The sequence below is a fragment of the Lutjanus erythropterus genome, chromosome 15 (assembly GCF_056507025.1).
Source record: "Lutjanus erythropterus isolate fLutEry1 chromosome 15, fLutEry1.hap2, whole genome shotgun sequence".
Classification (NCBI taxonomy): Eukaryota; Metazoa; Chordata; class Actinopteri; order Lutjaniformes; family Lutjanidae; genus Lutjanus; species Lutjanus erythropterus.
Window position 1 is genome coordinate 8504983 of NC_139331.1, and position 14760 is coordinate 8519742.

At 37.7% G+C, this 14760-nt stretch overlaps 3 protein-coding genes across 3 annotated transcripts; all 3 read right to left on the bottom strand.

Moving 5' to 3' along the window:
* Positions 1-650: 650 nt before the first annotated feature.
* LOC146314015 (trace amine-associated receptor 1-like) lies at positions 651-1700 on the bottom strand. Its single transcript, XM_084737054.1, has 2 exons — positions 1684-1700; positions 651-1527 (listed from the first exon to the last, which is right to left on the bottom strand). The coding sequence occupies exons 1-2, from the start codon at positions 1698-1700 to the stop codon at positions 651-653; spliced, it is 894 nt and encodes a 297-aa protein (XP_084593180.1).
* A 3215-nt stretch (positions 1701-4915) lies between these two features.
* Positions 4916-5919, bottom strand: LOC146314016 (trace amine-associated receptor 4-like). Its single transcript, XM_084737223.1, has one exon. The coding sequence runs from the start codon at positions 5900-5902 to the stop codon at positions 4916-4918; it is 987 nt and encodes a 328-aa protein (XP_084593349.1). The 5' UTR covers positions 5903-5919.
* A 2776-nt stretch (positions 5920-8695) lies between these two features.
* Positions 8696-9699, bottom strand: LOC146314017 (trace amine-associated receptor 1-like). The gene has a single exon (XM_084737224.1). The coding sequence runs from the start codon at positions 9680-9682 to the stop codon at positions 8696-8698; it is 987 nt and encodes a 328-aa protein (XP_084593350.1). The 5' UTR covers positions 9683-9699.
* Positions 9700-14760: the final 5061 nt, after the last annotated feature.

A 14760-nucleotide genomic window follows, 5' to 3' on the forward strand; every position in this document is an offset into this window, starting at 1 on the left:
TAAATGGCCATGGTCACTATGGGCCATAGAAGTGGACATTTTCTCTGTCTTGGATTCACAGCATCTTTATAAGTGTCAAAGCAAAGACAGAATGAAAAGTTATGAACCTGCACAAAAAAGGGGACTTGACTGTAACAGATGCCAAAGTGTACATCCATGAATTTGTTATGTGAACAGAGAAAAGAGTAACCTACTGTATTGTTTACTTTCACTGTTTATGAATGAAGGACTTTGTAATTATCCTGCTTCATGTAATATTATTAAAAATGATAAAACTTATGTCTCTTAATTCTTTTTCCATCTGCAGCCAAAACATATTATGAAGGCATAGACTAAAAACTAATGATCATTTCAACATTAATTAATTCCTGGTGTTTCATTCACAGAAAGAGAGCTGTACTGCATCCGTTATGCAGCACTGAATACATACAGTAAGAAATAAAGAAAACAATCAGATCCTATGATTATTTATGGAATATTACATTAAGATTATTGTATGTTTAGTGTTTGCTACCTCCTGCTATCTGTGTACTGAGTCGTACATACAGATACTTTATGCATAGTACAGTGGCAAATTTGATATGAGCTGCAGTAGAAAGAGATGTAAATCTTCAGAGTCAAACTAGTGATGATTACCAGCAAGTCATGAGTCAAGAGAGCTTAGAATGAGTAAAATCACCTTGAAATATTTTCCCACAAATGATCATTCTGAAAGCTGATCGAAACCAGCTGTAAAAGAAACCATAGATGAATGGATTGAGCATCGAATTTGACCATCCAATCCATCGTAATGCAGAAAACACAGCAACTGGTATTGTGTAATTAGTCACAGGCTGCAAGACCCAACAAATATAGAAAGGAGCCCAACAGATCAGAAAAACTCCCATCACAATAGCCAGAGTTTTGGTGGCCTTTCTCTCCATCTTACTTTCAGACATTGTGCTCTGACAGGTTGTGTTCTGGATGCTGCGTGCCTGTCTCTGTGCTACAATCAAAATCTTTATGTAGAACGCGGACATTATGATAGCTGGGAGGTAAAATCCCAAAATAAAATGTACATTTAAATTGAAGTGGCTAAGAGCAGATATAGCCCAGCTCAGGAAGATCATGATCATGATAACACGGACATTAATGTTAGTACTGTACTTCAGAGGATGACACACAGCATAATATCTGTCAATGGAAATAAAGCACAAATTCCAAACAGAAGATGTGCAGAGATAGAGATCAATAGAGTTTTGTACTGAACAAGAACTCATCGTAGTCGGTATCAAGCCATAAGACAAAAGTAAAACCCCAACAAGAAAGTCAGCTACAGCAAGAGAGAGGATGAGGAAGTTTGTAGGAGTGTGGAGCTGTTTGAAGTAACTGATGGAGGTTATTACAAGAAGGTTCCCACATATTATAAGAACTGATAAAGAGCCAAAAAATACAAATAGTAAGTAAGTAATGGCGGTGGCTGCTGTTATGTCGGGTACATCTGCTGATAAAAAACAGAGATATTTGTATTCATAATCATCATCAGACCTGTTGGCAAAAGCGTTAGATTCCATCCATAAATTATCATAAACAGTGAATTAACACTTGCAATAACATTCCTTAAATGATGGAAATTAATAGGTTGTAGTTTTCTGTAGAGAGAGATTTTCAGTTAGTTTTAGTGTTCTGTGTGTTTCACTGTGCTTGTTTGGTTTGTGCATCAGTACTGATGGGAGCTCTTGGTCTGTATCACTGAGCAGTATATTGGATCAGAGTTGTTATTTTGGGCTCATTAGCATATCATGATCAAGGGAGTCTTCTAAAGTAATAGTCAGTATAGTTTGACATTGCACATCTTCTAAACTTGGAGGACTTATGAAGATGAATTAAAATAACAAACCAGAGCAACAGAGGCCGAGATATCATGACTTTTTGTTCCTCAAAGTGTTGGTCAATCTGCATCCAAATTACACAACTATACGCTTTCAAAGTGCATGATTGCAAACGCCAGAGTATAATTTTGCAAACATGTTACACAGCAGTTCTTCCCATTGACTTCTGGGGAGAGAATATGCATAGTCAGAAGATTTTCATTGTCACCCATAGTGATGATCCATGGACCGGGCACATGAGTATGTTTCACGACTGGCATTGTAATGCCTTTCTTTGTCATCTGTGATGTGAAAACATTAGATTTTCATATAGTTAGAGAAAGTAAAAGTGTGCGTCAGCCGATAGTTCAGTTATAAAATCAGCGGGCCTGTGGAGCTTCTCTCCTGAGTTTTCAGCAGCCGCTGTCCAGCATCACCTTCACCTGCACACTCTGCGCTCCTTCATGCCATGAATTAGGGACCAAACCAGATTTGGTGATTGTTAGGAGAGTGAAAAGATAAACTGAGATATTCTGCGATATTTTTTTTTTTTTGTTTCTGTCGAGTCTGAATTAAACTGACAATGATGATGACGGAATCTTGGGAGTTTGGCGAGAGAAATAAATCACCTGATTCTGGTTAAAGTGTAACTGTGAGAACTCAGTTTGCAATCAGCACTGTCAAACTAGATAAAAAACACCAACTCAGTGAATGGTAACTGCTCAGACTCTACTGCTACTTCTGCACGTAGGTCAGAGGCAGACTCAGGCACAGCGAGTTCCTCTTCTTAGGTAATATGATGCGACATTGAAAAGAACACGTTTTTTTAAGAGCCTTGCTCCAACAAACCACATTTTCCTTTTATTTTTTGTCTTTAGGCCCAAACAATCTTAAATTAAGTTTTAAAAATGTCATTTTATGCAAGATTATGCATAAATCTCATGAGGACATTTAACCTGCAACTTTCACTTTAAGCAGAACGTATGCTACTCTTTAAAAAGTTCCTTTCCATAATGTTGTCAGACACTTAGAATAACAGTCTGAGCTGGTCAGTGGCAAAAACAAGCACAAGTAAACAAGCCAGTGCCAGTAAACTATTTACTATTTAAAGTCCATTTTGTATTGCTGATACTGCAGCTTAGGATACTGATTGGAAAATAGTCTATCCTATTTGTCAGGGAATGAATGGTCCAATGATTTGGCCAAAAATGTAACATTCAGCATCATGTTTCAAGCTGCTGTATGAAGTTTAACTGTTTAATGTGCAGTTGTAATGTTCGAAATAAACAGCAGCATTAAGAACGCATTCAGTCAGTCACTAATTTTCTGATAGCGTTCTTCTCCTGTTTTATTTGCAGAGACAGTGTTGCTTTTTGCCATAATATATTTTGTATGTTTTCCAAAGCTCTTAATTATAACAACTTGATCATATTGATTGAAGTGAGCAGCTCACAATGGTTTCACTTTGTGTGGAAGAAGAATCAAATGAAGCACCAAATGCCCCTTTTTATGTGAGCACACTCAGAGTCTGAAGAAGAAAGTCTGGGTTAACAAATAAAGCTGATAGCCACATCGTGACACCCGTTATCTCTGACTGGGGCTTTAAGTTTTGTCGAGCCAGCTCACGCAAAGAAATCCTGGCTGTGCTGAGCTTCCTTTGTAATACAGCTGTCAGGTGTGTGGTAGTCTGTGCTCTGGCCTTGTTGATGAATGTGTACCTATTTGTAATAATGAGTATTCAAGAATAAGCTCCAATGTTACAAATTTCTTACTCACATCTTTCGCACAATTACATGGAGTCTCTTGTTTACAAGCAATAAATAATCTTTTGGAATAATAAAACAAAGACAGATATTGTGTTTGAGTATTTCATTTTCTGTTCACCATGACATGTAATACACCATCTTGTAGAGGGCAACTTTATCTTTATCTTATGCTTACATCTCACATCGATCTAAATTCATTTGTGCTTAATCAAGTCACCACAAACTAACTGCTAAATAATAGACACGATACACAGAGAATGGGTAAGTGTAGTAAGTAAACTCATTTTTGCCACAGGAACCCCAACACAGCCCATTTGGACCTGATTGAGGTGACGCGTAAAAGGTTTAGAGTTTAAAGCAATTTTTGATGGCAGCTCTGTCTCAGTGAATTTTCCATTGTACTAAAATGTAAAACCGTTCAACAACTATGTTGTAATGTGTGTGCATTGATTGGTCAGTGATTAAATAAGAGACAACTTGAAGTCTTGCAAGTTGTAAAACAGGAGTCTGCCATGTCCTGCAAACTGGGGTGGAAGCCATGGGTGAAATCCTGAACAAGAAAGTCGACAAACTCACAGTCTAGGTGGTTCTGTAAGGCAGAAGCAAGGGCGTTGATTTTAACTAGGGTGTCTAGGTACTGGGCATGGGCTCCGCCACAGAAGGAGCAGGTGTGGAGGAATCTGCAGCTCGAAGTGTTGCATCCAAGGTTGTTAAAGTTATTGCAGATTATCCTCCCGTCTTGGTAGAGAACTGGTCTCCCTCTTCTATCTATGTCCTTGGGAAGGGGGCTGGGTGGGATGGTGCACTGCAGAGATCACAACACAGAGAGGACCGAGCTGCAAAAACCTGGCAATACAGTCCGGAGTCTTTTGCCCCCCAGTATGTGCCCTGGTTAAATTGCTGCAGACGTCCAGCAGCTTGGGTAGCAAAAAGAGTGTGGTATGTGTGAAACCTCTTGCCCCTTAAGTGCCGGGCAAGGTCAAGGTCAAAATTTTAAAATGTGCTCCTGCATTTAACAGAGAGATGCAGCCTCTGCACAATGTTAATAAATGAATACAAACAGTAAATGAGACACATAAGGAGATACAGTGTACTGATCCTACATTAATTTATAGACATTCACACTGAGATTACATGATGTTTCAGGGATTATCTGCCATTAGGTTTAACGTGATATTTTATACACAGTAGAGTGACTAGTGACTAGAAATGTGACTATGTAACATGCAGTGGAAAAATGCTGTGAATCTTCAGTGCCAAGGTTAATCAGCAGTGACACATCATACTTAAATTAATGAGTCAAAGGAGCTTAGAATGAGTAAAATCACCTTGAAATATTTTCCCAGAAATGATCATTCTGAAAGCTGATCGAAACCAGCTGTAAAAGAAACCATAGATCAACGGATTAAGCATTGAATTTGACCATCCAAGCCACTTAAACACTTCAATCACAGCGTCTGGTATTGTGTAATTACTCAAAGGGTTAAAGGTTATGCAAAGAAAGAAAGGAGTCCAGCATATGAGAAAAGTTCCCATCACAATAGCCAGAGTTTTAGTCGCCTTTCTCTCCATCTTACTTTCAGACTTTGTGCTCTGACAGGTTGTGTTCTGGATGCTGCGTGTCTGTCTCTGTGCCACTGTCAAAATCTTTAGGTAGATAATAGACATTATAAAAGATGGAAGGTAAAATGTTAAAATGCTTCCTACAATTGATAAATTTGTTTTTTGAAATAAAACACACCTTTGGTTAGATTGTCCTTGTCTCAGTCCACGGATTGTGAGGCAAATTCCAACTAGAGCAGAAACAGTCCAGCTCACCAGGATTATTATCACAGTATTACGGACATTTATTTTAGTTCTGTACCTCAGAGGCTGACACACAGCATAATATCTGTCAACAGAAATAAAACACAAGTTCAAAATAGAACATGCGCACAGAAACATGTCCAAGCCTCCTCGTACCTTACAGAGTAAATCTTGAATATACCAACAAGAGCTTACAGCCAGAATCACACTAAAAGGCAAAACAAAAACCCCAACAAGCAGATCAGCTACAGCGAGAGAGAGGATGAGGAAGTTTGTCGGAGTGTGGAGCTGTTTGAAGTAAATGATGGAGGTTATTACAAGAAAGTTTCCGCACATTATAAGAATTGATAAAGAGCCAACAAATATACATAATAAATATGATGTGGTGACTGTTCTCATGCCAGGTACATTTAAAGATTCATTGCAGTGACGTTTGTCCTCGACAACATCAGATCTGTTGAAAGAAAATTCAGTTCCCATTCATAAATGATCATTAATTGTAAGATAACAATAAGATGCTTTCAATCAAGAAAATGAACAGTATCTAGTTTTCTGTAGACAGAGATTATCAGTTAATTTTTCACATGACGCTCATTCATCCTGGTTTGTGTATCTGTGCTGTTAACAGTTCTTGGTCTCTGTGCTGCTGAGCACAAACAGATGAGATCACATCATTTTTCTGGGCTCATTTGCATATTATGATGTAAATAGTATGATGAATAATCATGTATCTCCATGTGTATGTGTTTGACCTTCCATGCAAACACACAATTTAAAATGATCTCCTTTTAAGTAATCACTACAACTTCAAGCAACATTTTTAAAACAAATTAAAGCAAAAAGCAGCTATGATCGGGTCCTTGCATCCCCATGTGCATGATGACATCAGCTGTGGCGCAGTTGTCTCAACAGATGAGGATGACCTTTGGACCACTCATGCCCCCAAGAAGAGTAACAATGATAATGGGGTAAAACTCATAGAGGGAAAAGGAAGGAGAGAACAAGGACAGTTCTGGCAACCAAAAAGAGACGAACCATCTCCTGCTGTAGAAACTGCTGAGCAGAGAGAGAAGCTGATGCTTGGTGCATCTATGGACAAATAGGTAGTTTGAGATGTACATGCGGTGGAGTTTCTTTGTTGGGAGGGAGGCCTGAAACGTGAATGAATCCATGATAATACCAAGGAATTTAAGGGATGATGTGGTCCTTCTTTTTCTGGCACCTCTGGATGCTATGTAACTTATGTAATTTGATTAGAATACAAAATAATATTGTAAACTAGATTACAATTAATTGTCTTTTTGTGAAAACAACAATAAATTTGTGTAATTTATGTACACCAACATCCTGTAAGTGATATCCAGTATTTTACTGGAACTGTTTTTACAGTAATTAACAGAAATTTATGCAGTACTTTACTGGCAACTTTTTTTTTTTGGCCAGGTATTTACTGTAAATTGTACAGTATATTCTGTACAGTGTTGCCAGCTGCAAATGATATGAATATTGTGTCTATTAGCATAATTACGTTAACTTAATATATAATCTAGTGATGCAAAACATTATATTTGCTTTCAGTGTGAACACACCCTAAACACCTCTGCCTCCCCAGATCTGACTGCAAATGGGTCTAATTTATTTAGAATCTTTTATACATTTTTGTCCTTGTACCCATCACAGGAGGCCCTGTTCAGACCTGGTCTTAACATGTACCCTCAGTACCTTAGGTACATGAGTTCACACCTGGCATTTCACTGCATCCTGAGTGACCACTTGTGATTTGATCTTTCTTCCCTGCTCTGCATGCAAATAAACACTTTGACTGTATTGTCAGTTTAACATCTATTACTGTCCATTTGACTGTTTATTTGTTCCTCTTTTTTTTTTAGTTCAGTGCCACACTTCTCTATCAGTCCATAATAAACCTCATGTTTTACCTGCACTGTCAGCAGGTCATCAGGAGACAAGATCTGTGGTCCAAGGGGATTTTATAACTGAACTGTGATCAGGACAATACACACGTTTATTTCTTCTGACTGTGTGGAAATCTTGAAATGTTCACAAAGTAGATGATGAAGAAAGGCATTTAATGACAAATATACAGTAAGGCACAAAAGATTACAATTTTGCCATGGCCATTTTACTTCTCTGCTATATATGCACATAATTGTATTTGCAAAACATACTACTGTTTTTAACAGTGGTCCACTGGAACAAACAGACATAATGTTTTTTCCACAATGACAGATAAAACTATACATAGACTACTTAAAGTATAAATCTTACTGAATTTACAAGGAGACCAAATTACAACACAAGACAACGTTTCACAAAGTTTATAAAGTTTCTTCTCACTCAACAACTCTCAGAAGTTTTGGAATGGAGTCTTGGTTTACTCCTGTCTTCACAAACATCAGCTGAACAAGGCCTGAGATGAGACTTGGATTTTAACTTTGTGCAACTCTGACCAGTTACTGTACTAGTATTCTGTTGAAGTCCTTATTATCTTAGCATTGCTTCTTCATTACTTAATCATGTTAGTCAGCCTTCAAATAAAATGGTGAACAGTGTGTTTTTATCACAGATAATAATAACATCTGATCAATGATGGCATGATTGTGAAATCATGTATTAATCATTTGTTACTTATGTATACATGATATAAACACATTTTCTTCACCTAAGTAAATGATTGATAATAAAAATGAGTCCAAAATTACGATCTAATTTTTCTTACGTGAATTTTTCAAAATACATATTGCCATGAACATGATGAAGTCATGAAGAATAATGCTTAACTATTGTGATTACAAAAATTTGCACAGGACTTTTGCCCTGTCTCTCTATGTCCTGCACACATACATATGAAGAAAAAGATGAACATCAGTAATTTCACCACAGATCAGTTTAAAGCTTTGTGTGCTAAAGCAAGGGCCTGAGGTCACAGAGTATTGTAAAGACAAAAATTAAAATTGTGCTCCTGCATTTAACAGAGAGATGCAGCCTCTGCACAATGTTAATAAATGAATATAAACAGTAAATGAGACACATAAGGAGATACAGTGTATTGATCCTACATTAATTTATAGACATTCACACTGAGATTGCATGAAGTTTCAGGTATTACCTGCCATTAGGTTTAACGTGATATTTTATACACAGTAGAGTGACTAGTGACTAGAAATGTGACTATGTAACATGCAGTGGAAAAATGCTGTGAATCCTCAGTGCCAAGGTTAATCAGCAGTGACACATCATACTTAAATTAATGAGTCAAAGGAGTTTAGAATGAGTAAAATCACCTTGAAATATTTTCCCAGAAATGATCATTCTGAAAGCTGATCGAAACCAGCTGTAAAAGAAACCATAGATCAACGGATTAAGCATTGAATTTGACCATCCAAACCACTTAAACACTTCAATCACAGCGTCTGGTATTGTGTAATTACTCAAAGGGTTAAAGGTTATGCAAAGGAAGAAAGGAGTCCAGCATATGAGAAAAGTTCCCATCACAATAGCCAGAGTTTTGGTGGCCTTTTTCTCCATCTTACTTTCAGACTTTGTGCTCTGACAGGTTGTGTTCTGGATGCTTCGGGCCTGTCTCTGTGCCACAATCAAAATCTTTAGGTAGACGATGGACATTATAAAAGATGGAAGGTAAAATGCCAAAACAGTTCCTGGACTTGCTAAACTTGTTTTTTGAAATAAAACACACCTTTGGTTAGATTGTCCTTGTCTCAGTCCCCGGATTGGGAGGGAAATTCCAACTAGAGCAGAAACAGTCCAGCTCACCAGGATCATTATCACAGTAGCATGGATATTTATTTTAGTCCTGTAGCTCAGAGGCTGACACACAGCATAATATCTGTCAACAGAAATAAAGGACAAGTTCAAAATAGAAGATATGCACAGAAACATGTCCAAGCTGCCTCGTACCTTACAGAGTAAATCTTGAATATACCAACAAGAGCTTACAGCCAGTATCACACTAAAAGGCAAAACAAAAACCCCAACAAGCAGATCAGCTACAGCGAGAGAGAGGATGAGGAAGTTTGTCGGAGTGTGGAGCTGTTTGAAGTAAATGATGGAAGTTATTACAAGAAAGTTTCCGCACATTATAAGAACTGATAAAGAGCCAACAAATATACATAATAAATATGATGTGGTGACTGTTCTCATGCCAGATACATTTAAAGATTCATTGCAGAGACGTTTGTCCTCGACAACATCAGATCTGTTGAAAGAAAATTCAGTTCCCATTCATAAATGATCATTAATTGTAAGATAACAATAAGATGCTTTCAATCAAGAAAATGAACAGTATCTAGTTTTCTGTAGACAGAGATTATCAGTTAATTTCTGTGTTTCACATGATGCTCATTCATCCTGGTTTGTGTATCTGTGCTGTTAACAGTTCTTGGTCTCTGTGCTACTGAGCACAAACAGATGAGATCACATCATTTTTCTGGGCTCATTTGCATATTAAATTCAGGGGAGTGGTATTTAGTGAACATCAGTATGATGAATAATCATGTATCTCCATGTGTATGGTTTTGATTTTCCATACAAACACACACTATTAAATGATTGACTTTAAAGTAATCACTACAACTTCAAGTAACAATTTTAAAACAAATTAAAGCAAAAAGCGGTTATGATCGGGCCCTTGCATCTCCATGTGCGTTTGGGTATGTGGCCGCCACATTAAAATTACCAGATGCCAACTAGTCAAAAAAGCTCTAAAAATTTCACATTTTGGACACCACAGGAGGGACTTCAATGCTCCTTTTTGTCTCCACTAGGTGGCGATAGAGAACACCCACCAAATATATGTTACAGTATAGTAACTGTAGACCACACTGTAAAAATTTTATATAAATCAAATGATGATTGTCACACAGGGCTTACTTCATTGCAAGAAGTCAGGTAGGTGGTCTTTCAGTGTGGCCCAGGACACATACTTTGGACACGTTGATGGCTTAGGAATGTTTGTTGTGATGCAGTGAGCAGGTGGAAAAGCTGAGAGATCAGATGAAGATAGTGGCTGAAATGGGAAAAGGAGTTAGCTGTGGAATTTGCATAGCCTGGAACATGAGCGGGGTGGATAACGAACTAGTGTCGTGTTAAGTTTAAGGTCCGTCTTCAGATGATGTGCATGATGACATCAGTGGTGACGCGGTTGTCTCAACAGATGAGGATGACTTTTGGACCACTCATGCCCCCAAGAAGAGTAACAATGATAATGGGGTAAAACTCATAGAGGGAAAAGGAAGGAGAGAACAAGGACAGTTCTGGCAACCAAAAAGAGGCGAACCATCTCCTGCTGTAGAAACTGCTGAGCAGAGAGAGAAGCTGATGCTTGGTGCATCTATGGACAAATAGGTAGTTTGAGATGTACATGCGGTGGAGTTTCTTTGTTGGGAGGGAGGCCTGAAACGTGAATGAATCCATGGTAATACCAAGGAATTCAAGGGATGATGTGGTCCTTCTTCTTCTGGCACCTCTGGATGCTATGTAACTTATGTAATTTGATTAGAATACAAAATAATATTGTAAACTAGATTACAATTAATTGTCTTTTTGTGAAAACAACAATAAATTTGTGTAATTTATGTACACCAACATCCTGTAAGTGATATCCAATATTTTACTGGAACTGGTTTTACAGTAATTAACAGAAATTTATGCAGTACTTTACTGGCAACTTTTTTTTTTTGGCCAGGTATTTACTGTAAATTCTACAGTATATTCTGTACAGTGTTGCCAGCTGTAAATGATATGAATATTGTGTCTATTTGCATAATTACATTAACTTAATATATAATCTAGTGATGCAAAACATTATATTTGCTTTCAGTGTGAACACACCCTAAACACCTCTGCCTCCCCAAATCTGACTGCAAATGGGTCTAATTTATTTAGAATCTTTTATACATTTTTGTCCTTGTACCCATCACAGGAGGCCCTGTTCAGACCTGGTCTTAACATGTACCCTCAGTACTTCAGGTACATGACTTTACACCTGGCATTACACCAGGGTTGGGAGGGTTACCATAAACATGTAATCCAGTACAATTACAAGTTACCTGTTAAAAAAATGTAATCAGTAACTTACTCTAAGTATCACAATATTAAGGTAATGTACCTGATTACTTTTAGTTGCCTAAAAGTTACCTACACAACATCAACAATAATAGTACCGACTTTAATTACAGGTGTGCCAAACATGATCATCTGCTGAAAGTGATTTCCTTTGCACACAGAAGCAGTTAGCCACAGTGTCGTAACTGGGCTGTATTCCACATGGGTTTTGAGGTCAAAAGGGCCTGACATTGCACACTCGAACAGAGTCGAATAGAGAATCAAACCATGGATGTATTATGGTCTAAATGCGCACCACCGTCAGAGCGTCTTGTTCCCATGACAACTGACCGGAGAAAGACACATGGCGCGTCATGTTTATGGGCTTCAACTGTGGCTGTGGCCACACCAAGCAGCTGGAGCGGATCCAGGTTCGGTCACGTTCAGATTACCGGTAGCGTCGGTTCTTGTGGCAACCCTAGTCTCAAGACTGAGATCATGATAGTGCTGTGTTACACCAGACAGTGCTTGTTTACCTGCTGTGGCCGTGCTGCTGCTCGGACCCGTGTCGTCACTGGCCTGGCTGCTCCCACCACGACAGAAGAGATCTGTCAGTTTTGTGCATTTGGCCGCCTCCTCAATTAACTTTTTTTTCTTTTTTGCCCTACGCTTATCTGCACCACACATCTCTTTTTTCTGGTGGCTTCTTTCTTTTCAGCATCTTTGCAAATCTCCTCTACCTTGCTTGCTTTTTTCTTTCTTTTTTTCCAGAAAAATAACGGTCACTGTCTGAGCGGCTGAGCCAATCACATTCAATAAACACATGGATCAGTTCAAATTGGGAGGGGCCGCTCATATCCCCCCTTATATGCAACAAAATGCAGTGACCCAGTCTGACGTTACACTCCGTGCTACCTGCCGCTGTGAGGGTCAACTGCGGCAACATTACATTAAAAAAAAAATAAATAAATAATTGACCAAAAGAGGGCCCATGGGTTTACAAAACCCACCAACCTTACGTCATCTACGCCACTGGTTAGCCTTAATGGTGTTGTGCCAATATCCCTTTCTGGCAGAAATCTTGCTGTTATCACTAAAAACATGACTTGTTTACCTCCATTAAAGCTACCCAAGGAGAGCTTTTAAAGTGTTAAAAAGAGATTGGGTGGTTATAATTTACAGCACAGAGCAGGTAAAATAACACAGATGATAAGCAAGAATATAAGACCAAACACATATACAACAGGACATGACGTTATGTTTATTGCACGTTATGACTGTGTGATCCAGATGAACGCAGCTGTTATGATATTAGATGTATATAAACTAGGTGATTCAGTTTTTGCGTGCGTGCATGTGTCTGCTGCATTGTAGTATATCCTGTTTGATTTTAAAATGTAATCCTGCTAAGGACTCCTCGTTTTTATCAAATATACCGGTAATCTGATTGAATATTTTTTGTGTACTGTAACGGATTACAGTTACCTTTTTTTTGTATCCCTATTACATAACGCTGTTACATGTAATCTATTACTCCCCAAGCCTGCATTATAGCGCATCCTGAGTGACAACTTATGATTTGATCTTTCTTCCCTGCTCTGCATGCAAATAAACACTTTGACTGTATTGTCAGTTTAACATCTATTACTGTCCATTTGACTGTTTATTTGTTCCTCTTTTTTTTTTAGTTCAGTGCCACACTTCTCTATCAGTCCATAATAAACCTCGTGTTTTACCTGCACTGTCAGCAGGTCATCAGGAGACAAGATCTGTGGTCCAAGGGGATTTTATAACTGAACTGTGATCAGGACAATACACACTTTTATTTCTTCTGACTGTGTGGAAATCTGATATGTTCACAAAGTAGATGATGAAGAAAGGCATTTAATGACAAATATACAGTAAGGCACAAAAGATTACAATTTTGCCATGGCCATTTTACTTCTCTGCTATATATGCACATAATTGTATTTGCAAAACATACTACTGTTTTTAACAGTGGTCCACTGGAACAAACAGACATAATGTTTTTTCCACAATGACAGATAAAACTATACATAGACTACTTAAAGTATAAATCTTACTGAATTTACAAGGAGACCAAATTACAACCCAAGACAACGTTTCACAAAGTTTATAAAGTTTCTTCTCACTCAACAACTCTCAGAAGTTTTGGAATGGAGTCTTGGTTTACTCCTGTCTTCACAAACATCAGCTGAACAAGGCCTGAGATGAGACTTGGATTTTAACTTTGTGCAACTCTGACCAGTTACTGTACTAGTATTCTGTTAAAGTCCTTATTATCTTAGCATTGCTTCTTCATTACTTAATCATGTTTGTCAGCCTTCAAATAAAATGGTGAACAGTGTGTTTTTATCACAGATAATAATAACATCTGATCAATGATGGCATAATTGTGAAATCATGTATTAATCATTTCTTGCTTATGCATGCATGATATATATACACATTTTCTTCACCTAAGTAAATGATTGGTAATTGAAATTAGTCCAAAAGTATGATCTAATTTGCACTTGGATTTTTCAAAATACATATTGCCATGAACATGATGAAGTCATGAAGAAGTAATGCTTAGCTACTGTGATTACAACATTTGAAATTCAACAGAATATTTATGCATGACTGTTACTTGTCAAGACTTTTGTCCTGTCTCTCTATGTCCTGCACACATGCCTATGAAGAAAAAGATGAACATCAGTAATAACTCAGAAATGGTAATGATTGAAATGCCTTTTTTCTAACATTAAGTCATGTTTGAGATTGTACATTCCTGATAGTTCATTAAGTACTATATGCATGAACTTGTGATAATTGATGATAAATGATGAAAAACACTGAAAAGACAGATGATGTCACCATAGGTCAGTTTAAAGCTTTGTGTGCTAAAGCAAGGGCCTGAGGTCACAGAGTATTGTAAAGACAAAGATTAAAATCATACTACTGCATTTAACAGAGAGATGCAGCCTCTGCACAATGTTAATAAATGAATACAAACAGTAAATGAGACACATAAGGAGATACAGTGTACTGATCCTACATTAATTTATAGGTATTCACACTGAGATTACATGAAGTTTCAGGGATTATCTGCCATTGGGTTTAACATGAAGATATTTTATATACAGTCAAGTGGCTAGTGACTAGAAATGTGACTATGTCACATGTAGTGAAAAGCGCTGTAAATCGTCAGTGCCACCCATCAGCATTAGTCACATGTCAGGACATAAAATAACAAG